The 24972-nt window shown below is 41.5% G+C and overlaps 1 protein-coding gene across 2 annotated transcripts in view; it reads right to left on the reverse strand.

The window, feature by feature from the left end:
• Positions 1 to 24972, reverse strand: part of MMP28 (matrix metallopeptidase 28) — a 29540-nt gene that overhangs the window by 3567 nt on the left and 1001 nt on the right. Inside the window, exons 2-7 of one of the 2 annotated variants that reach the window (XM_039334618.1) lie at positions 19396 to 19472; positions 18324 to 18511; positions 11359 to 11580; positions 9359 to 9604; positions 7055 to 7207; positions 5089 to 5256 (exon numbers count right to left, since the gene is read on the reverse strand). In XM_039334618.1, coding sequence (XP_039190552.1) covers positions 5089 to 5256; positions 7055 to 7207; positions 9359 to 9604; positions 11359 to 11580; positions 18324 to 18511; positions 19396 to 19472 — 1054 coding nt within the window. The remainder of the gene's footprint in view (positions 1 to 5088; positions 5257 to 7054; positions 7208 to 9358; positions 9605 to 11358; positions 11581 to 18323; positions 18512 to 19395; positions 19473 to 24972) is intronic. The other variant, XM_039334619.1, reaches the window with a different exon arrangement.

A 24972-nucleotide genomic window follows, 5' to 3' on the forward strand; every position in this document is an offset into this window, starting at 1 on the left:
ATAGCAATAAAATTTATATACTGCTCCATAATGCTTTACAGCACTCTCTGAGCAGTTTACAATGTCAGCATTTTTCCCCCAACAATCTGGGTCCTCATTTTACCAACCTCGGAAGGAATAGAAATCTGAGTTAATCTTCAGCTGGTCAGGATCAAACTTCTGGCAGTGGGCAGAGTTAGCCTGCATTACTGCATTGTAACCATTGCACCAACACAGCTCCTAAATCACAAAGCCATACCTGTAGTTGAGAACCACGGTTACTTAAGAAAACATACATTCATATACCTGTATGATCATGCAGGCTTGGCATGTACCAGATGCCTTCTCTGAAACAATGTCATCCTACAGAATTCAGAAGACATGATTTCCTTGTCACAGGACCTGACTTTTGGAACAGCCTCAACATCCAGATGGCCCTGATCCTATTTGTTTTTCAGAAGTCCATAAACCCTTGCCTTTTTTATCAGCATTGGGCCAGGACAATATGCCTGTTGTATGTGAGTTATAGTATGATGAATATTCTTAATTATATTCTGTTTGACATTGGTCTTGTTAGTATGATTTTTATGTATTTTTTGTAAGTCACCCATAAATAACCAGTTGTGCTTAGCATGTTATGTGAATGAAGTCATTTGATCTGTAACTAATCAGCTAAGAATGTTGTATAAATATCGCCTGCCTGCCTGCCTGCCTTCCTGCCTTCCTTCCTTCCTCCCTCCCTCCCTCCCTCCCTCTCTCTATATGGGTGTTCAATTCCACAAAGAGACTCTGATGGGACTCAAAAAACCTCAAGAGCAAATACAAACCCCAAAGAACACAGCACATTAAACAAGAGACTTTATACAGTGTGCCTAGTGTGTGTTAGATTTGTTGTGGGATACATGCTAGCCAGAGCAGCAGCTGCAAAGCCCATTGAGTATCCAGATAGATCCCCAATTCCTTTGATGCTTCCACAGAAAAGTCAGAATACCCAGAACTGTAAAACAGGATTCACGATGTCAACAACAAATGCTTTTTTACAGTAGCTTCTGCCTGGATGTCACTCTCTACTCTCGAGGCCTAAGGTGGGAGAGAGAGCAAGCCCAGGCCAGAGCCACTGCTTTCTAAACCTGCTGCAGGAACAAAGGCCCCCTGCCTGCCCCTTGCTTCCTCCTTCTCTGAAGAGCTAATACTTGAATGGCAATCTATAGCAGGAGTGTCAAACTCAATTTCATTGAGGGCCGCATCAGCATTGCAGTTGCCCTTAGGGGGCGGGGTGGGTGTGGCCAGAGTGGGTGCAGCCTACTGGGTGGGCGTGGATGGAGTGGGTGTGGCCTACTGGGTGGGCATGGCCAGTTCTACATCATTCGCATCAAGGGTGCCTGTGGGGGCCTGGGCAGGAGTGGGACAGATCTGAGGGTCTCTGGCAGAAGGGGCTGGGACCAGGGCAAGTGCCAAGACATGGTCCACTGGGACAAGTGCCAAGATGGCCATCACAAAATTGTACATTGGCTCCCGGATGGCCTCAGCCAGGGCCAAGGCAGCGGGGGCCGTTCACTCACTGTTTCCAGGATGGCTTCGTGGGCCACATGAAACCACTTCGCGGGCCGCATCCGGCCCCTGGCCTTGTGTTTTGACATGTCTGTTCTATACCTACTGTTTTTGCTGCTCTGCAGCCCAGCACCAGAAACTCTAATTCTGTTCCATCCCTCTGGTATCTGCAATTACAACAAACAAGACTGGCCCACATTGTTTACAGGCTGAGATTCCTAAGTATTTTACTATATAATCTGATAGAGAATTTTCATTATTGTTTGCATAATTGCAAGGAGGCCTAGTGGTGCAGTGGTTAAGTGCAGTATCGCAAGCAAACTCTGCCCACAGTATGGAGTTTGATTCTGACTGGCTCAAGGTTGACTCAACCTTCCATCCTTCCGAGGATGGTAAAATGAGGACCCAAATTGTTGGGTCCTCTGTATAATTGCTTAGAGAAAGCTATAAAGCACTGTGAAGCAGTATATAAGTCTAAGTGCTATTGCTGTTGCTCTAATTGCTAGTTATAAAGAAACTGCCTGAGCTGATAGATGTACACTGACTTCTGAGCCAGAGATAGCATAAACCAGCAAAGGCAATCCCTAGTTTACACCTGCACTTGAGCCTGGAATTATGATTGTAATTCCATAAGTTATGACAGTCACCAAGGGGGCCACTATGTGACTGCGACTGGCTTTATTACCTTTCTTGTAGCAGTCTTTAAGCAAATGCCATGATCATTAAACAAACCTGTTTTAGCCAATGGGAATTTTTTTGCAGGAAATCAGAAGTAAAAGTTGGTTTTCGGCAAAAAAAAAAATGCCAAAAATCACAGTCATGTAAAAATGGGTCATTGAAAATGGCTGAAATATATGGGCCAGTTGCCAAGCACCCAAAATGTGATTAAATGACCATGAGGGGAGGTCCCTGTCAGAACTTAGAAACTGTGTCATAAGTACCTCTGGGGAGATCCACCACAAGTTTGAATTGTCACTAAGTGACTGGTCATTAGTTGATATCTACCTGTAACATGAGCGTTCTCACCTTCTTAAATGCTCCTGGCTAGCCAAGATATTACACAGAGCAAGAGAGACCTGGCTAGACTTGTCATAAGTTTATGATATCTCTTCCAACTTTATTTTTTTAAGTGCAAGGGAATTGTTACCTTTACTGAAATCGGCTGCAGGAGTGTTATTCATAATTGAGTGATAGCTATGGCAGGGCCCATATTCTACATATGGGGAAATCTTGATAGTAATACAGCAATTTTCTCTGTGTGCAATAATGAAATACTGTTCAAATAATATAATTATTCCTGGCAGCATTTCAAAATGGGTCATCGCCGCTAAGATCATAACTATTTTAAATCAGAGAAAGAATTAAAGTAGAATAGGCAAGCATGTTTTTCACAGAGAACCAGCAGATGGCAGCAGTGCTTACTTGGTGAATTTTTTTCTAACTGGAGAATGAAAACAGGTCACAGGGAGAAAGGCCTATAAAAAGTTCATGCCTGTTGAAAAACTAAATGCAGGTCAATCAATCAGAATAGAGCTGGAAGGGAACTGCCCCCTGCAACATACTGGTATAGGCTTTCATGACCAGTACAATGGTACCTCGGTACTCATCACTAATTGGTTCCGGGAGGTACGATGACTACCAAAAACAATGAATACCAAATAATGTAAATAAATTTAATGCATTCCCAAACCAAAAACAATGCCCATTTTTAAGGCAATATGTAAAAAGATTGGGTTGTATATCATTACTTTACATGAGTAATAAACCTAAAAATTAATAAATACTTAGATTAAATAAAATAAAAACTTCATTTTGCTGTACTAGAAATAAATAAATGAATACGAGAAATAAAAAGCACAAAAATACACAAAATGACCACAGATGCTAAGACTACAAGCGGAGGTACACGGGGCAAGAGCTAGGGCAAGAGCTACCACATGACTAATATGTCACTCTTTGATTCAGCTGGAAAGAGTAGCGAGTCATGACGCAACTGACACCGACAAGTTCTAGCTTGCGCGTTTGAGTACCAAATGACAAGTACCAGGACATTTTCTCGTCAAAATGCATTGAGTGCCAAATTTGATGAGCTTCAAAGCAGTTGAGTACCAAAGTACTACTGTATCTGTTAGGCTCTGTTGGGTCCCTACTTAAAGCCAATCAGAGGTCAGGTCACCTGGCTACAAAGACAGGAGCCTGATCAGTCTCTGCTCAGTCGCTTGTAGTCAGCAGAGTAATCCACTTTGGCTCTGAAGATGCCAGATACAGTTGCCAGAGAAACGTCAGGAAATCTGCTGTCAAGACTATGGTCACTAAACCCTGCAGCAAAGCAGTGCCCAAAAGATGGGGCAGCCCCTATAGCAGGAAGGAAGAATATGTACCTATCCACTAGATCAGGGATGTCAAACTCGCAATGTCACATGATGTGTTGCGATGTATCACGACTTTTTTTCCATTGCCGGCAATGAGGTGGGTGCGGTTTCGGCATGACGCATCTGGCCCGTGGGCCAGCAGTTTGACACCCCTGCACTAGTAGCCACTATGGCGAAGGGTGAAAGTCTTTTCCTCATTAATGACATCAATTTGCCAGCTCTGCTTTGTGTTAAAGGTCATATATAGGTAGTCATCAATTTACCGTTGTTTGTTTAATGACAGTTCAAACTTATAATGGCCTTGGAAAAAGTAACTTACCCACCCTCACGCTGTGACTGTTGCACCACATTGGTGGTCATGTGTTCATGTGAACTGGTTGCAAATGAGTGTTAGACAACTAGTTCACATTTACAACAGTTAGGGCATACCGCAGTCATGTGATCATGATTTGTGACCTTCCCAGCCAGCTTCCAACAAGCAAAGTCAATGGGGGAAGCTGGATTCACTTAACAACCACATAATTCACTTAGTAACTGTTTGACAGAACAGTAACCATGTGATTTGCTTAATAACTGTGGTAATTTGCTGAACAACCACAATAAAAATGGCCGTAAAAATCAGGTTTGGTCATGTGGTACCTTGTTTAATGACTGCATTGCCTGGCAACTGAAACTGAAGTCCCATTGTGGTCATAAGTTGGACCATCTGTATGTTATCTTCATTGATCTCAAGCCTACCATTTTTAAAACATCATCAACATCTTCCACCTTTACCAGGGCACAGCACAGATACCGTATTGTACTGAATCTCCCTTTGAAATCAGTTTAAATTAAAACCAACTCACAGTTTAAAACAACTTTAATTTGGATCAGTTGCAAGGATTGCCTTGTTGTATCCCGATGTGCGGGGATTGCAATGCCACACTGCTCACCCAGACTGCCCCTTTGGATTCTCCAATGTCATTTAAAAAATCAGCACTTCCAATTGTAGAGAATGGTTTTTGAAATATTCCAAGCACTGTATCTCAGCAATTCTGAGAACAATTTGAAAAGGCGTGCTATTATTTTTACAGCCAAATTGTAAATGGAAAGGTGGAGGTTGAAAGATTCTATTTTATCTATAGCCTCTGGGCAATTATGCAGCTGAAATAAGATCTGGTTTGATATCTACAATCAAATGAACTACCTTTAAAAAAGTAGAATTTCCTGTCTTTCTCTGAGAAGGCTGCAGCATCAATGGCAGAAGGGAGACCCGGCCATTTGGCTTGGAGAAGGTACGGACCAGCAGCAGACTCTCCTTTGGATACAATCCAGTAATACTTGCTTTTAAAGATGTACAGATTATCTTCCATATCTATATAAAATAAAATGTAAATGCCTTGAATATTTCAATCAAAGACATAATAATTACTGATATGTTGATCCATACAAATGGATGCATTGATTGGAATTCTGTCATATTTTATTATTTTTCATTTAAATGTACAACTTGCCATATCTCCCCAGAATAGCATTCAAGGTAACAATAACAACAATAAAGACACAACAAAATTATAATTATAATGAAACCAAGATTATAGCAAAACCTAATCAACACTGAAGCATAGCTGAAGAAATTCAGGTTTATTTTCCCACCCAGCTGACTAGATAATATGAAGTTTTCAATTTAATCTCCCCCCCTGGTATTGTGAAGATAAAAAAAAAATGAAAGGTGAGGCGCAATTGTGAGCGTCTGAGAAAAATGATAAAAACAAATGTTTGAATAAATAAAATCCATCAAAAGTTTGTTAAATAACCATTGTTTTATAATAACCATGTTAATGTTCAATAGTACAGTATTAAGAGTATTGCAGCCTTTTCATCTGGAAAAACTATAAAACCACTCAAGAGAAGTGTAAAAATCACTTATTTTTTTACTGTGCTTCTATGTTCTCCATTCCTGTGGATCCTGAGAGGCTTATAAAATACCAAAAATGCTAAATGCATCTAATCACGTAAAAGGCTTCTAGCAACTTGCTGTGATAGAATCACTCACAGGGGCTGGCTAAGCCTCCATATCTCCAATTTTTTCCTAAGGACTCAAATCTTTATAAAGTCCTTTAGAAAACCAGAAAGGTCAGATAACTAGGGATAAGTGATTCCATACATGGGGGATAATCACTGAAAAGCCCCAATCTCCCCAGAGTCCTATAAGTGGCATTTCTCAAAGAAGGAAGCCTTCCTAAGCTTTCTGACTGGATCTCGTGATCAGATTCAGTCTGGAAAAGGCAAAGCCATAGGTCCCAAGCCATACAGAGCTGTAGATAACTTACAATTTGAATTGTATCTGGAAGCTGATTGGTAACTAATACAGCACCTGAAACAGTGATGTTACATGGACAAATTTCAATGTCGCCGTAACTATTTCGGCAACTGCACGCTGTACCAGCTGAAACATCAAAAAAGCCTTCAAGGACAGGGCTTTGCAGAGCTAATTACAGTAGGCATATGTGACTGTGCACAGATAGCCCTTGACTTACGACCAGTCACTTAGCAACTAACTGACGTTATAACAAACCCCCCCAAAAATATTTACACTCAGGTTCTGAAGTTCCAGCTGCTGAGTCTCTTTCTGGGGTCACATGACTGTATTTGGGACACAAGTTGTGGGAGCTTCATCACTGGAAGTTTCAAGAAGAGACTGGACTGTCATCTGTCAGAAATGGTGTAGGGTCTCCTGCTTGGACAGGGGATTGGACTAAATGACCTACAAAGTCCCTTTTACCTCTGCTATTCTATTCTATTCTATTCTATTCTATTCTATTCTATTCTATTCTATTCTATTCATTATGTTGTCTGATTATGTTGTCACCAAAAACTAGCCTATACTTCCGCCCATAGCGAACAATGACCGTGACATTTATTTAACTATCGCTACAATAAAATTGTGTCAGTCAATGATGATTACAATCATCATGACTTATGACTGTAATTGGCAGGCTCTGTTACAGTTGTAAGTCGAGGATTACTTTATACAAGACTTCCTGATACCACCTAACGCAGGAATGGTCAACTTAAATAGCAAACTTCTTTTTTAAAAAATCCTTTAAAAAATGTCTGATAGATCTTTCTAGAGAAACTGTGCTACCATACCCAAGTCCGTTCATTCTTACCTACAGTTAAGGCATCAAAAAATGACAAGCAGTAATGGAACCTGAAATTTGTGTCTTGATTCTGTTCCCTATTTTCAAGGTAATGCTTCCCATCCTGGAAACGAGCAAATGATTTTCCTGGAAGCTGGACTATCGGGCCTCGGGAGGGTTTTCCTGTTGAAAAGAAAAGACAACAGTCAGAAAAAAACCAAGACCTGTATGTATTGTTGGTGTTTACTTGAGGAGAGTTCAGTCAGCATCTTTATATAGTTACACAGAGCCTATATATTTGAAGAATTTAGCTAAGTGCTTGAATCCTTGCCTCTCATAAAAAAAACACCCTAATTCAGCAGTTTGAACATATTATGGAAGTAGCTTTATTTGGACATCTTAAATAAACTACATTGACATCTGTTGTCTTTTTCTAACTTAGGTTTGTTCTCAAACCCTTACAGGTAAATTTTCCAAAACAAATTTAAACTTTGAAAAATCCCTAGTAGCTGCTTTGCCACCAAAGCAGGTCTTGACATTACCATTCCTCTTAGGCTTAGTGGGATAAGCAGGCAGATCCTTCCGTCACAGCAATGCGGAGCTCCCAAAATGTGAAGTAAGAAAAAGGCTCTCTTTTTTCTGCCATCTGGTGGTTATTAGAATTGTTGCAGGACAAAAACTCTACTTAAGGTCAGTCAGTGGCTGTAATAGTATGTGAGAATGATCTCTGGAAACCGGGCAAGAGCTGCAGGCAGGGTAGTGGCATAATTTTGGGCCAGTCATTTTCTCACTGCATAAATAAAAGGAAGCAGGGGTGGAAAAGGACAAATTATAAGCTCCCCGTGGTTCTCTGAAGAATTCATTCATTCATCATTCATTTTTAGCCATTGTCTATCCACTACAGAATGAAGGCCTCTTCCGCATGTTTCCAACCACTAAAGTCCTGAGCTTTCTTTTGCCAACTGGGCCTGCAGTACTTGCTGATGTTCTCAATCCATCTTGCTTTGGGTCTCTTTCACGGATGCTTTTTATCAACTGGGATCCATTCTATGACATTCTCCGAAGAACAGCCTGATGCAATTAAAAAAGCTGATTCCTAAAATTTCCTAGCTTCCCAGTGTCATAAACATAACGACCAGGCAGCACAGCGTTATATAAGAGTCACACATCCCTGAATATTGGGTAGTTGGGTGGAAAGATGGCAAAGTAACATCTGTAAAGCAGAAAGTGAAATTGCAATAGCAGTTTCAACTGGAACAGCAGCCATTCTGAAAGGGCTAAGCAATTCCTCTACTCCAAAATTATAGAATAATAGTTGGAAGGGACCTTGGAGGTCTTCTAGTCCATCCACCTGCTTGAGTAGAAGACTCTATACTATTCGGGACAAATGGTTGTCCAGTTTCTTCTTTAAAACCACCAGCGATGGAGCACTCATATCTTCTGTAGGCAAACCCATTCCACTGATTAATTGTTCTCACTGAAAGGAAATTTCTCCTTAATTTTAGGTTGGATTTCTCTTTGATAAACTTCCATTTGTAACTTCTTGTCCTGCCCTCAGGTGCTTTGGAGAATAGATGGACCCTATCTTCTCTGCAACAGCCCCATAAATATTGGAAGACCCACCTAGCAATTTGAAAGCACGCAAATGCAAGTATATTAATAGGTACCACTTCAGTGGGAAGGTAACAGTGTTCCATGTGCCTGGCATACAGCCAGGCCGGCCACATGACCACTCTGCACTCTTTTTAGAGTCTCATTCACTCCAACTGGTTCCAAAGTTGCAAAAGCATGCAGAGTAGACAACAAGAGTGATTAGGGGACTGGAGACTAAAACATAACAATGAACGGTTGCAGGAACTGGGTATGTCTTGTCTAACTAAGAGAAGGACTAGGGATGACATAATAGCAAAGGTAAAAATAAAGCTTTCCCTGTCTAGTCATGTCTGACTCTGTTTCTTGGCCAAGGGAGCCAGCATTGTTCAAAGACATTTTCTCTGGTGATGTGGCCAGCAAAGTGGTACCTATTAATCTACTTGCATTTGCATGCCTACAAACTGCTAGGTGAGTCTTCCAATATTTGAGGTGCTGTCACAGAGAAGAGAGACCTATTTGAAGATATGGTCATACCCAGGGCTTTTTTTTCTCATAGAATGCCCAGAACGGAGTTCCGGCACCTTTTTTGGATGGAACTTTGTAGGGTAGGCAAGGCGGGTTGTATAACATGTGTGAGTTCTGGCACCTTTTTTTTTTTTTTTTTTTTTTAGAAAAAAAGCACTGGTCATACCAACTTTACCTTGAGAAAGTTTTACTCTTGAGGAATTAAGTTCTATTTACCGTATAAATTCTGAATGGCAAGAACATCATCCCAGTTCAGGACAAAACCCTTGCCCAGCTTCTTGTAGTAAGGGGACATAAGAGCATTGGATACGGGGGAGTGTTCCAGGCCCAGCGTATGACCAATTTCATGGGCCATCACCACAAAGAGGTTACGGCCTTTCCCACTGTCCAGGGACCATCTCTCGGCATTGTCAAAATGGGCCTCGCCACGGCGTGGGAAGAAGGCATGTGCCAGAGCACCCCCTAAGGAAAGAGAAGGAGAAATCAGATCCCAGATCAGATTGAACATATGGGTAGTCCTCGACTTACAACCATTCGTTTAGGGACCGTTCAAAGTTACAGTGGCATTAAAAAAAGTGACTGATGACCCTTTTTCACACTTACAACCACTGTAGCATCCCTATGGTCATGTGATCAAAATTTGGATGCTTGGCAACTGGCTCATATCTATGATGGTTGTGGTGTCCCAGGGTCATGTGAACCTCTTTTGTGACTTTCTGACAAGCAAGTCAAGGGGGAAGCCAGATTCACTTAACAACCACGTTACTAACTTAACAGCTGCAATAATTCACTTAACAACTGTGGCAAGAAAGGTTGTAAAATGGGGCAAAACTCAATAACTGTTTTGCTTAGCGACAGAAAATTTGGGCTCAGTTGTGGTCATAAGTCAAGGACTACATGTATTTATGTTTAGCTATGGAAGTCAGTCAGCTCCCTCCATCAGAGCATTCCATACGGCTGATGCTTCTTCTATGATCATCTTTATTAATGCCAACTGCTAAAAGTAGGAGGATCACTGCCTGGCCCTAAGTTGCTGCAGTGGAGAAAAAAGAAGCTTTCATCCTCATTCCATGCAAAAGAGACATAAAACAAATGGCTTTCATCCTGGCTGCCAAGTTTTTACTTTAATACTGTGTGCTTTTTTGAATTGTATTGGGGGGAAAAATCTAAATAATTCCTATGGGGAGGAAATTGAAAAGCCACCAAGCCACCTTTCCTCTTAAAAGACCTGCTGGAGTGATTGAAGGCCAGGAAAAAAGGGGGGGCTCTTTTAAAAAAATCTGCTGTAGGACTTCAGCACTGCAGATGTTAAAAATTAAGATCATTTTTGATAGTTGCTTAGTTACCAAATAAAGATGAAGAGAAGGAGGAAGAGTTCTGCACACCAGAGCAAAGCTCATTTTGAAGGTTGCACAGATCCCATGTAGAAGAATCCCATAAGCCAGTGATGGCAAACCTTTTAGAGACCGAGCGCCCAATCCACAACCCAAACCCCACTTATTTATCACAAAATGCCAGGGCTGCATCAGCATTGTTGTGGCCTCGGGTGGGGGGGCATGGGGGCGTGGCCCACTGGATAGGCGTGGCCCACTGGGTGGGTGTGGCCCACTGGGTGGGTGTGGCTGTGGTTGTCATGGCAGACTGGGGGGCATGGCTGGGGGGGCACGGCCTTCTCGATGTTGCTCATGGGGGGGACACCTGTGGGGCCGGTGGCCTAACGGACCTGCGCAAGTTGCTGGCAGCGGTGGAGCATGTGCCCACAGAGAGGGCTCTGAGTGCCGCCTCTGGCACACGTGCCATAGGTTCGCCACCACTGTAATAAGCTATGAAGCTCCTCAAACTTAGGATCAAAATTTCAAGTCTTCAATCAGTTTGACTGCAAATATATTTTATTTGCAATATTGGTCAGACACCCCTATAAATGAGTGTCTTGGAAGTGTACAGCAAAACCAGATTATCTAGAAAACAGTATTTTCTACATATATGGAACACATCGGGATGGGCAAAGCTAACTTCTGCACTACCAGCCTTCTCTCTGCCTCTCTCCAAGCCCAAATATCTTGGTCACATATTTCTTTTTAAATTCTTGACTTGTTGGGGGTGACTTCAGAAACAGTAGGAACCCCATGACAGAAGATGCATGAAATCAGAACTCTGGACCAATATGCTCTTATAAACAAAGGATGCTTATGAGGTAAGACATAACAAATCAACACCTGGACCATCAAAGGCATTCTCAACTCCATCATTGTGATCCCCGTAGAAGAACGTCAGCCGAATATCTGCAGGCTCTTCTGCTACTTCCCAAAAAACCAAGGAAGAGACGTTGCTCCAGAGCTCAAAAGCGGCTTTCGCTGCCAGACGGACCTGCTGCTCTGGCAGATACCAAGGCCAGTTGATTAGCCGGTAAGTCAAGTGTCGTTTATACCACTTGCCACCTACAAAGATGAGATTTGGGGGGGGGAGAAATTAGTGGAGGGAAGATCAGAAAAAAACAATTAGACATGAGATTATTGTTTCCAGCACCCTGTTCCTTGTTAAAGGCACATCAACAACAATAACAAGAGCACGTTCTCAGCATCTTCCAAGCAAATGTTTGAAAGAAATATGCAAACAGCCACAGAGTTAGAAGAAAGCAGAAATTTAAGAAATACAACTGAAATTCATTCTCCCCCAACAGTAACTTGTGTGTGTGTGTGTGTGTGTGTGTGTGTGTGTGTGTGTGTACTGATTCTGTGATTTTCTGCAGGAAACCACTAAATGAAATTCAAGTGAAAATGAAAATTATTAATTAGAGCCCACAATTCAATTACAAAGAAGACAAAGTGACGAAGGGCTAAGGGCATGAATTATGCTTAGGACAGGGGTCTTCAAACTTGGCCGCTTTAAGACTTGTGGACTTCAATTCCCAGAATTCCTCAGCCAGCATAACATAGCTGGCTGAGGAATTCTGGGAGTTGAAGTCCACAAGTCTTAAAGCAGCCAAGTTTGAAGACCACTGGCTTAGGGTTTTATTCAAACTAAATGGGGTGTTCATAGGTGCCGTTTGAATAGTCAAGGACACCAACATCCAAATGTTGTCTGTCTCTCCAGTTGTAATTTCCTCATAAAATTCCTACTGCCCCAATTCCTTATGGCTGAAGAAATTTATTCTCTAACATTAGTAACCCTTCTCTTTAGCAGGACTCACATTGTCATTTTCACCACATATGACACAATCCAAATGTCAGGCTAAGATGGGCTTGGTAACTTCCTCCTCCAATTCTGAGTCATGCTAATATAATAGAATAACAGAGTTGGAAGGGACCTTGGAGGTCTTCCAGTCTGACCCTCTGCTCAGGCAGGAAACCTTATGCCATTTCAGACAAATGGTTGTCTAATCTCTTCTTAAAAGCTTCCAGTAATGGCGAATCCACAACTTTTGAAGGCAAGTCATCCCACTGGTTTATTGTTCTCAGTGTCAGGAAATTTCTCCTTAGTTCTAGGTAGTTTTTCTCCTTGATTAGTTTCCATCCATTGTTTCTTGTCTTGCCTTCCGGTGCTTTATGGCCAGATGGCAATTCTATGTGTTATTTTCTATAACTGTGGGCTTCTTTCTTTGCCCTGTATGAGGTGTCTAGCTAGTCCTTTTGTGGGTGAAGGAAAGTATGGGCATGGGGTTTTTGTCTTTTTAATTTCCTTTGCCAGGTTGATCAGTTTCAGTTCTTTGTTTTGGACCAGTGCACTTTTAGCAATCTTTAGCTACTTTGTTTCTTGCCTTTTCAGCTAATGGATGGCTTTGGGGCAGTGAAAATAGGTTTTATTTTCTTACAATAAGCTGTGATTATTCCTACAATGGGATACAGGAATGTGGGCATACCTCCCATTCAGAAGCGCTAGTGTATCTAGCCCTTAAAAAAATTATTTCCTCAGTTTAGAGCAAGTGAGAATATACAAGTAGTTTGCTTGATCCCAGGAATTTGTATCTAGAGGATTCTAGGACTCTGAGGGAGTGAGTTGACTTCAGACTGACATTCTGTATCAGTCAAAAAGGGCTCCACATTCGGCAGCCTGCTGTGATTCTCCCGGTAAACGAAAGGATACTGACTTCAGCCATTAGATTCTTGAAAGCATTTCCTTTCTAAGAGAAAAGACAGTTCTATTCCTCAAAGAGCTGCTTCCTGCTTTGGGCACAGGAAAAAGAGTGAGCTCATCTTAGTGATTGAAGGAGCCTCACAGGCCATCATTTGGGGGCCAAGATGTCAATCTTCCCCTCTCCAATTATTCTAATAGATCATCCAACCCTACATCTGCCATACCCACGAAGCCCCAGGGAGAAAAGATTAAGGACACTATGAACTGCAAAATAGCTTGGAGTATAAATTTTGATCAGGGTAAAAAAACGCAGCTTGGTTGTAACAAATCTTAACAAATGCTATGTTTTAGAGTATGCCCGTATGCCTTCCAAAATCTCATACTGACTGGAGGTTTGGGAATATAACCCCTATTATCCCTTGTCAGCATTCAAGTAATGAGGGCTACAGACCAAGCTTCAACCATTACCTCTATGGGACCATATGCTCCCACCCGATTAAATTGAGAATAGTAGACTTCTTGTGGGTTCCCTCTCTTAACAAATGTCATCTACAGGGTTCTCAGAAGTGACTCTTTCTCCACTGTATACATACCCCTGGAATGGCATCCCTCCCCTGAGAGATTCCTCTTGACCCAACTGGTTGAGGAAAGCAATTAAAACCTAGTTATTTTGAGGGAGGATGATTTGAGAGATTCCTCCTGTGTTCCCATGCTTACCATAGATCGGGGTAGGAAACTATGGCCCTTTTATGACTTGTGGACTTCAACTCCCAGAATTCCTGAGCCAGCTATGCCATAAAAGGGCAACTTCAAAGGGACAACTTCAAAGCTCCTACTCTCCTTCCTTATAATTGATTATAAGAACTTGATTTGCTCCAGTAAGACTTCCCTTAAAGAATACCCTCAAAGGACTATTCTGACAAGCCTTCAAGTGGAGGATCATCACAGAGGAAGACTGATCCTCAGACAAATCAGCCATCAACAAACACATAGAGATAAACAACATCTACATACTACATTCAAAAGAGACAGTCAAAAAGCCAAAAAGGAAACAAAAAGACCCAAACATCTCACCAGCAATCAACACCAAGGTAAGCAGGGGTTAACAGCAAGATTAGCGCTAGACAAATAATCAAGAAGTGAACAATATCTCAATCAAGGAACTACCAAGTCAGACAAACAAGCTAACAATAAACAACAGACTAAACAAGCAGCCAACAACAACACTCCACCAACACTTACAGGGCTAGCCACTAGTGTACAAAAAAAGAGCAAACCCCATTCCCTTCTAGTGTTATGGTGTTGTCTACTTTGGTGCTAAAATGTCTGGAAGAAAACAGCCAAGCTCAGAGAGCACCAAGGACACCACAGTTCATCCTTGAGCTACAATTATTCTTTCCTAACAGAGGATCACCCTCTGTGAAGAGGGATACACAGCTGCCCTGCAGCCATTGCTGTTCAGTTCTGGACCTACTGTAGACTTGCCAAAGCTGGACACTCTCCAAGATCCAACAGCCAGATTTGCTCTGAGGCACCCACCAATTGTGTTTTCCATGGCACTTTTAGGCTGTTTTCACATAAAGCATTCTAAACCTGGCTTGGAAGAAACATGTATTCAAGAGCAGGCTAAATGTGATTAAAGCCAAACATGATAGCTTGTTTGTGGCTTAGTGTGTTTTGAAACCAAGCATGAATTATGCAAATGCAGGAAATGGATTGTTTTGGCGATCAGGTTGAGTGAGAATTCAGGCTTGATTAATTTAAACCTGGTTTACTTTATTCCAGTTTTCTAGACCTACAGAATTCACTGAAGCGAATGTCCAACTGTTTCTAGACAAACTGTTAAGCTAAATGGGACTGATGAGTTTATGATTTATGAATAGAGCTACTCTTTCTATCTCCAGAGGCTCAAGTAAAAACCATAACAAAAGTCTGTCCTAACGGGCATCAACTAATAACAAGATCAACTATTTTATAAGAGCCTAACTTCTGATGCTCAACTTCTAGAAGCAAAATACACGTCCCAGTTTCAACAGGCCCGAAAAAACACACCTGCCTTTGGGATGGGTGCAAAGCTGTTTATTTCCCCACAAAGTGAAAGGTACGAATGACAGCTGCAATTAAGACTTTTAAGGGGGGAAAAAACATGACTCAAGCCTTGCAAAATGAGCCTCAGGGTTCTCAGACTCAAATTATAGGTGTGTTCCTCGAAGGAAGGCAAAAATCATTTACGCAGGGGCAAAGTTTTCTTGTGGTATTGCTTTTCATGGCAAAAAGCAGCCACTATTTTTTAACTTGCTTAGAGCAAGCTCCAATTCCAATTGCCACCATTTGTTTGTAAAATCTTTCTAAAGCTTCCTACATTATTTTTAAACTAATTATTCAGTAGTTTGCTACCAAATCTGGTTGTTCTTAGACCTACTGCCCTGTCTTCTGTCATACTAAAGGAAGCTTACAGGTAGTCCTCAAATGATGACCATAATGGTCTTAAGTTGTAATAGTTATAAATGGGATCACCTATGTGGCCAACCCAATTTGATGTCCTTTATTGCAGTGGTCATTAAGCAAATGCCCTGGTTGTTAAGTGAAATAATGGCTTTCTATGGGCCAGCTTTGCTGAAAATCTGAAGTAAATGCCAGTTTTCAGCAAAACCATTGTCAAATGCGGTTAGGTGATTGCATGCAGGATGCAGGATCACCGCAACCAGTCATAAATGTAAGCCAACTGCCAAGCACCCAAACTGTGATCATGTCACTAAAGGGATAGTGTGATGGTCGTAAATGCAAGGACCGGTCAGAAGTGTGAGGACTGGATTTTTTTCCACACCACTGTAAATTTGAAAGATTTCTAAGTGAATGATCCTAAGTCAAGGGCTACCTTTAATTCCATTATATTCTGCATTGGTTAGACCCCAGAATAAGTACAGTATCTAGTTCGTGTTACCCCATTTTACAAAGGTTTCACTTTCTCACAAATTGGAGCAAAAGCAAAAGAAGGCAGTGATGATCAACTGACTGAAAGCTAAATCCTGTGCAGAGAGGTTGAGGGAGATGCATATTTCACCTGAGACAAGATGATGCAGTAGAAATAGGATAGACTTACCCCAAAGAATCCCACATGCAATCGCAGACGGGAAAAAAACATACATTCTTCTTTTACCTTAGGTTAGAACGTGTTTATCCCACCTTTATTATTTTTATAAACAACTCAAGGCAGTGAACATACCTAACGTTTCTTCCTCCTCCTATTTTCCCCATAACAACATCCCTGTGAGGTAGATTATGCTGAGAGAGAATGACTGGCTCAAAATCACTCAGCCAGCTTTTATGCCTGAGATGTGACTAGAACTCACATCTCCCAGTTTCTCACCTGTTGCCCTAAACACTAACCCAAACTGCTTCTCGTTCTTCTTTGGTGCGTTACCTTGCTTTCTCTAGATGTGCATTATCTTTTCTATTATTTCACTGCATTTGGTGTTTCTTCAAAGTATAACCCTCTCAGAGTCATTTAGAGTCAGAGCAGCCTCCAAATTCAATAAATAAATGAATCAATCCAGCTGCCTATCCTCAGGCACAAATGCAGGAGGGCAAGAAGGCCAGGCGGTTGTGACAAAGAACAGGACTGCTTCATGCTGAGAGAAGACAACCACAAAAATCTTGTAGGTGGGAGATCGGCAGCGTGGTGTTTCTGGCCTTGTCAGGCCCAATTTGAAGCCTGGCTTGCACAGGCAATTGCCTAATCCTTCCACTCATATATTTCCTGGGGTTTGTCTTCAAAACAGCTGCTCTCTCAGCTTCTCTGACTATGCTGTCTAGGAAAGCTATTAAGCCAACCAAGCTGGTAAGTAGGCAAAGAGCCTAATTCCTGGCACTTGAAATTCCCAGCGTGAATAAGTGGTTGAGGGCTTAGTTAGGCAGCACTATTTTTTTTAGTTTTCTGGAAGGATTCCAGCAAGGAGACATTTTTTGCTGATTAAATCTCTTGAGTGCGGGTTTTTCTTTTTTTAGTATAACTGTGTTTGACATGTTTATTGTTTTTATACTTTTTTTTTTTTGCTGTATGCCACCCAGAGTCACTTGATATGAGATGGGCAGCCATATAAATTTTATAAGTAAATAAATGAATAAATAAAAAGGAAAGAGAGACTGGAAGTTATTCTAAATTATCCCTCTTAATGGTCTTTTCTCCAGGTGACTTTGCTTTGGAAGACTAGTTGTCCAGGTCTCTTGCTGAATTTCTTCCTGAACTATGGCGATATCTGGTAAATTGGCCTCCATGCTTTTCTAAGTGCAAATAGAGAACATCTATTGTATTTTCCTCTATTCATTCTTATTCAGTCTGATGAAAGAACATTTGCTTTATAAAGAAAAAAATTTCTAGTGGGTGGCACACTTAATTAGGATCTAGCCAAGAATTCTATTGTGTATGTATTGTGTATGCATGCGCATATGACAATCTTTCATTCTACACTGATGTGGCCAAGTGGTTAAAATGCAATATGCAAGCAAACTCTGTCCACAGCCTGGAGTTCGATCCTGACGGGGCTTAAGGTTAACTCAGTCTTCCATCCTTCCGAGGTCAGTAAAACGAGGACCCAGATTGTTGGGGGCAGTATGCAAACAATGTTTCTACATTATAAACTGCCCATAGAATGTTGTAAAGCACTTTGGGGCAGTATAGAAGTCTAAATGCTATTGTTATTACAACTGCTACAGTCAACTCTTCTTTGGTCTGCAACCCTCCCAGGTGTCCCACATTTCTACTGAACATTAAGAGAAGACCTCAGGAGGGAACTCTTTCCACAGGACTTCTTCAGGAGTATTGCTGCTAAGGAGGAGCCCTCTCCTTGAAAGACCATCGGAGAAAGTCAGCTTCCCTTGGAGAAATTACCCATCCAATAATTCTTCCCAGAAATTGAGTGGAGAGTTTCCAAAGGTCTCTTATGCCCAGATCTGTACTAGTCATAGGGTAGATGCTCAGAAACTCCACTAGGCTGCTGGACATCTCCTTGGAGTTGTGAGTTCCCACCTTAAAACAGTGGTTGGAAATTACAACCTGGTCCAGGAGAAGGATGCATACAGTATTTCCAAATTCAAGCAGACTTACTGTGATGCAAGTACCGTTTCCTGCGACTCTTCCTGGCTTTCCCTCCTGAGAAGAGGGCATCCATGCGCTCCTTCCACACCGTGTGGCTCTCTGCATCATTGACACCACAGCGAGGGAGACTCATGCGATGGAGAGTGACGGCATCCAGGGTGCCACTGAGGGGCAGGTGAGAAATCCATTGAAATTCCCTGTAAAAGTAAAGGAAGTGGGATGGAAGTTGCACAATATTCCTTTGTTTAAGCCAGTATTTCTCAATCTCAGCAACTTGAAGATGTGCAGATTTCATGGCTGGGTGAGGAATTCTGAGAATTGAAGTCCACAATGTTAAAGTTGCCAGATTGATTGGGAGACACCCAGAACTGGTTAAAAGATGGGTGGCTATATAAATGTTTAAATAAAAAAAAAAAAACACTGATTTAGGTCTTGGTTTTTAAACACAAAAGCATTTCCCACTATAAATTCCTCTTTTTGTGACCCTGTAGTCTCTATTAGGGGTAAAGTCACGACTGGGTAGAGCTGAGCATTTACTGGCCGAATACCCTTCTTGATGCCTAAGTAGAGTTCACAACAGATATTTTTTCTTTGCACCATAGGAGAGAAATATCTGCCGCTATGTTGGATTGAACTCTCAACCTTCCAAATGGAGGTGAGCATCTTTACCACTAAGCCACCACGCCATTTTTAAGCATTTGCACTATAACCCTACAAAACTTGAAGCTGGCAGCAGGGAAAGGACATAAAAGATTTAAGAAAGAGAGCAACCCAGGCAGAGTAGTGGAAGGTGGCCTGAGTCCAGATGGCAGCATTGGCATTTGAGGAATCTACCAGCTGGGCCAAAACTGCTGCATTGGTCATTCTACATAAGAAACTAAGCCCATACAAGGGAAACCACTGGGCAGAACCCATTGTCATTAAAAGCTGGCCAGCTGCGTGCTCTAAGCTAACAGCAGACTGCATAAGAAGGCATGGGAGTTATGGATCAACTAGATATTAAACAGAGATGGAAGGCTGGGAAGTTGTATCGCCAATTCAATTCAAACCAGCAAGGAGAGGATGAGAGTCACAGACTTACTTTATGGCATCTGAGAATCCTTCTGGGTCCGTCACTTGGTGTACAGACTCAAAATAGCCATATTTCTCCAGAAACTTCTAAAATCAAAATAAATAATAATGGGCAAGACACTAGGCTTTATATAAAAAAAAATCAAACCCCTGGCATACTTTTATTATTTCTTTGTAAATCCAACTTTTCTACTCAATGTGTATGCAAAATCTACACACTTTTGATTCTGGATATTCTTGGTCAGTTTTAGAAACTGTAGTTAGCTCCCAAATCTCTTTTAAATACTGGGCTCAACCTCAAAGAATATCCACTTGTAACTGCATGCCACCCAGAATGATGACACCACTTCAACTGCTGTTTGTGTCTGCCAAGAAACCGTTTCAATTCAGAGTTGCAAGATTTATCTTGCAGTTATTCTATCTGCCAGAGAAAATACTTCATTCTAAAGTCTGTATCTCTATCAGCTCTGTTTTTCCCAGCACTCCCTTTCCTTATCAGCTTTTGATTCCTAAAACAAATTCATCCCAGACTGAGCAGAGCAAAAGGGAGAGAACTTCCTTTTCCAGCCATATTATTTTTCCAGAAACCAGATAATCAAAAGAGAAACCACCACAACACAAGACACGATAATGCAGTATCTGTAATATGTAAAATGACTATATTTTTCTGGGAAAAAATAAAGGATAAACCTGAAAAAGGAGGCAACCTGAAAGAGATTAATAATAAGAAAAAAAATACTTGTTTACGTTTATGCTTTAACAAAGTAGATAGTGCCAAATTACGATGATTCCCAATATACACTTTCTTTTAGTTGTCTTGTGTGGAATGAAGGTGAATTTTTACTGCTGCAGAAATGGAAAGTTTGGGAAGGGATGACATTTGTTCCATATTTTTCAAGGTTTTTTTTTTTTTTTAGAAATGAAAACTATAAAAAAACACCATCAAATACTTCTAAAAGATCTGGAAAGAATAGCAGAATGTAAGGGCCAAAAAACACTGTAGGGGGGGGGGAGGAATACCATTTTCATCAATCCTGAAATGGGGAGAGGAATTCATGTTACTGGCACTTTATTCCTATCAGTTTCAAAGTGAAATTGACAAGGCTTTTTTCCACTTGTCAATATCTGTGGGCAATGGGAGGAGATCAGAGGCAAATAGCACACAAAATGACCTATGCTACCCTTCCACTTTTTCTTTTCCTTCCTGGCATGTTACAAGAGATAAGATGGATGGCTTACTGGCGATGGATGGGATAGATGGATCATACAAGGCCAGACAACTGAAATGCTTGTACAGTTTGTCAAAAGATGTGTTTGTATGTGGAGATGGGGACAGGTGGGTATGTGTGCCTTTGAGTTAATATTGACCCTAGTGATCACCCAGACTGTTGTGCAACAACAAATGTATAAACCAGAGGATTTCCTTAACTTTTACCATGTGAGAACAACTAATGGGAATACCTTCTGCCAGGGAAACTAGTTATATATATTCATCAGCATTTCAGGAAATCACTGTGACAAGATCACCATGGATACAATTGCAATGATGTTGAGAACTGCCCTCATAATAACAATGGTGACCATTAGCAGATTTGTATCATTATGGGAAACTATAAACAGTGCAAGGAAGCCATTTTCCTGACCGGTAATTAGCAGACGTTCATAGCTTCAGTTGTAATGAGGAGGAACAGATTCTTGTAGAAAATCAAAGTATTATTTTTTTGGAATCATGCACACATATGCAAGAGACAATGTAATGTAATAGTTAAAGTATTGCTAACAGGGAGACTCAAGTTCTAATCCTCCCTTAGACACAGAAACTGACTGGGTGACTTTGGGCCCTGGATTGAAAAGTCAAAAAACATCTTTTATGCCAGTTTCATTGGACTAGCTTAGTAAAATCTTTCCATTAAAAAAACTCATCCTGCAATGCATTTGGCTGATTATTTTTTTATATGTGCATGTGTATGGATAATATGTAATTACATATTCGTACTATATATTATGGTAATTATTCTCTTATTTTTTAATCATTTCCCTCACTTCCCTACAGTACAGATTTTCTATTTTTGTAAAGTGCCTTGGAAGCAGAAGTGAAAGGCTATATGTACATCTTGACAGAAATACAAATAAAATAATTGCATTATGTATCTGCAGTAGCGAGTTTAAATCAGGGGACAGGAAGAAATTCAGCTATTTCGACTTAAGACTGAGCAACAGAAAACAGGAAAGTCACAGTAGAAAGAATGCGGTAATGTTCCTCTTCAGACAACCTATAAGGAATCATATATCAGAAGTAGGCAGAAGATTTCCAAGCAATCATGAAAGGAATTTGAAAGTGTGTGATATTTAGCCTGTACAGGCTATAAAGTTAACATTTCAAGGAGTGACATTGATCCAATTTTAATTGGGGAAAATGTCTACTTTGGAAGGTTTTTGTAAGGCTGAGAAAGAGATAAAATGTGTTTATAAGTTCCAAATTGGAACATTCATGACACTTGTCAGAGAAAATATAATAATATAATCTGTCCAGATAGCATCAGGATTAAAAGCTGCTTCATGAGTTAACTCCAATCAGAGCTCTCAACTCTCTTTCAAAACAGCTTTTTAACAGCTCTACTCTTGACCCCAGAGCATTAAGAAACTCTGGGTCTCTTCCCCCCACCCTAATTTCCCCAAAGAGGAAATTCCATTTTCTATAGAATATTCTGAAGCAGCAGGAAATAAACAACTGAGCGTCATGGGAAAACTCACTACAAAACCTGCCCTAAACTAAAGAAATACCTCTTCCATTTGTTCTGTGCAATGGGGAGGGGGGGAAGGAAAGACGCACAGATACAGACAATCCACTCACCTCATTAATTTCTCTCTGGGCTTAAGACCAGAGGCTGCCTCCAGAAACCACAAATCAAGGCCTGTCAAGACTGACTGCTGCATGGATGACAAGTAGCCTCACAAGGACCAGAATTTTAGAGAGGGCGGGAGAGAAGCTCTTTGTTCCCGCAAAACAGCGGAGAAGCAAGATTTGGACTGCATATTCTTGTTAGGACATGAAGTAGTAATGCTGAAGAAACAGGCTGGGAAATGCATTCTAAACAGATGCTTTTTGCAAATTAGGAGGGTTGCTCCAGAGGCCAGAGGCTTAAGCAGTAGGAAAGGGGGTCAAGGGGTTAACAAATGTCAAAAGTAACATAGCACTGTTATGACATGAAGAACGGTTGCTGGATTTAGGTTTAGCTAGTCTAGAGGAAAGAAGGACTGGGGGGACATGATAGCAGTATTTCAGTATTTGAGAGGTTGCCACAAAGAGGAGGGGGGTCAACTTATTTTCCAAAGTACCAGAGGGCAGGGCAAGAAACAACAGATGGAAACTAATCACGGAGAGAAGCAACCTGGAATTAAGGAGAAACTTCCTAACAGTGAGAACAATTAATCAGTGGAATGGCTTGCCGTCAGAAGTTGTGGGTGCTTCATTGCTGGAGGTTTTTAAGAAGAGACTGGACAGTCACTTGTCTGAAACGGTATAGGGCAAGGGTGTCAAACTAGCGGCTCGCGGGCTGGATGTATGATGTGCAGGCCTCGCCCACCCCAGCTCCGCAAAGGCAAAACCCATCGCGATATGTCATGATACATTGTGTGATGCAATCAAGTTTGACACCCATGGTATAAGGTCTCCTGCGTGAACAGGGGGTTGAACTAGAAGACCTCCAAGGTCCCTTCCAGCTCTATTCTGATTGATTGATACAAGATACACTCCTGTGCTATAATGTTGCAAGCATACACAGAAGAAGAAAAAAAAGTCTGCCTCACATTGGCACGTTGCTAGTTTTGTCATTTCAACAAAAGCCTCAGGTCCTGCGAACACATCTACAGGATCTATCCCACTGTTAGATGAGCTGCTGCAGTGGCAGATTGTTGAGTTCTTTGGCAACTGTCTCAAAGCCAAAGCACCACTTTTTCAAGCACAATTTCACCAGCTTCTTTTTTACTGAAGGGAATTGATGGAGCTGCAAGAATTCCAACAACTAACTTTACAGCCAGAATGTCCCCATGTGGTTATAAACTGGAGATTTTCTGATTTTCTTTCAAGCAGCTTGTCTACAGCAGGCGTCTTCACTGGTAACAGGAAATCAGGCAGCTGGTTGTTTACATAATGGTCTCCTAAATCCTTATGAGCCTGGGAACCAACTACAGTGTCACACTGATGCTGAACAGAGAAGTTGACAGAGAAGACTGTCAATGAGTGAAAACATGGAGCTGTTTGTGTAACACTACCTCTCTTGCATCCCCTAAAGTAAACTATCCTATTTTCACTGGTTGTCCAGTTTCTTTTCTGGCTGAATCCTATTGGGCTAGCCCATGCAATGACTTTCACAGAGACTGGTCTAGCCAGACAGATATGGCAGGTGATTTCAGCACAGATACTTATACCTTCTGCCCAATGAATGCCTTCATTTCAGTCAGGATGTAGCCACAAAGCCCTTTCTCAGTTCCAAAATTCATATACAGATAGTATAGAGTAGGAAGATTACCTTGTAAGAGGCAAAAGGGCTGATTTTTTTTTTAAATCCAGGGCAGCCAGATAACAATCAGAATCAGCTCAGATGGATGCCTCCTAATTTACTGAACTATAAGGGGGAGGAGGAGGAAGTATAGCACAATCAGACTTGCAAGATTTTGGTATTAGAGCCAAGCTCAATAAAGGAAGTTTTAGCCTTCCTGTGGAGCTGATTTTAATGGCCTGGGCTATCTAGTGGGACTGACATATCTCTTTATTTATGAAGAACCAGACTTCTTCTGAGTACATGTTCCAACTGAATGACTCTTTCAACAGTGTATCTTCGGGGAATGTCTCAGGAACCAGTTCCTGTTTACGAAATTTTATAAAGTATAGGTCAGCGGTCCCTAACCTTTCTGATTTGGCAGACTGGCGGCGGGGAGTGGCAGGCACACGCACAAGTACGCACAGCTCTATTTGCACAAGCGGCACAGCTCCACTTGTGCAAATGGAGTTTTGAGTCTGTGAGCAACCGCTGGTTGCACAAATTGAGCTTTGCATGCAAGGTCCATTGCAGCCTGGTTTTGAATGGGGCTGCAGCCAACAAGTGGGATGTGGCCCGGGGGTTGGGGGTCCCTGGCATAAGTAGTTCTCAACCTGTAACCACAGTTGGGACTGGAACTTTTATTGCTAAGTGAAGCAGTTGTTAAGTGAGTCACATCCACTTTTATGACCTTTTTTGCTGCAGTCATTAAGCAAATCTCATGGTCATTAAGTAGAGAGGGACGCCTTTAAGCCAGCATTGACTCCTGGCAATTTGCCTGGACAAGTCCCATCAGAAATGGTTTGCCATTGCCTGACTCCTAGGGCTGGGAGAGAGTTGCTCAGCTGCACCTAAAATGGGACTAGAACTCACAGTCTCCCCGCTTTCTAGGCCTGGAGCTTTAACCACTTCATCAAACTGGCCACAGTGTTGGTACCAGTATAAAGGCTTTAAAACAGTGGTTTTCAACCTGTGGGTCGGGACCCCATTTGGGGTCGAACGACCATTTCACGGGGGTCGCCAAACGCAGTCCGCCATTTTTTTCC

Source organism: Crotalus tigris, unplaced genomic scaffold (genome assembly GCF_016545835.1).
Source record: "Crotalus tigris isolate CLP2741 ecotype Arizona unplaced genomic scaffold, ASM1654583v1 scf7180000017632.1879674, whole genome shotgun sequence".
NCBI classification, from domain to species: domain Eukaryota; kingdom Metazoa; phylum Chordata; class Lepidosauria; order Squamata; family Viperidae; genus Crotalus; species Crotalus tigris.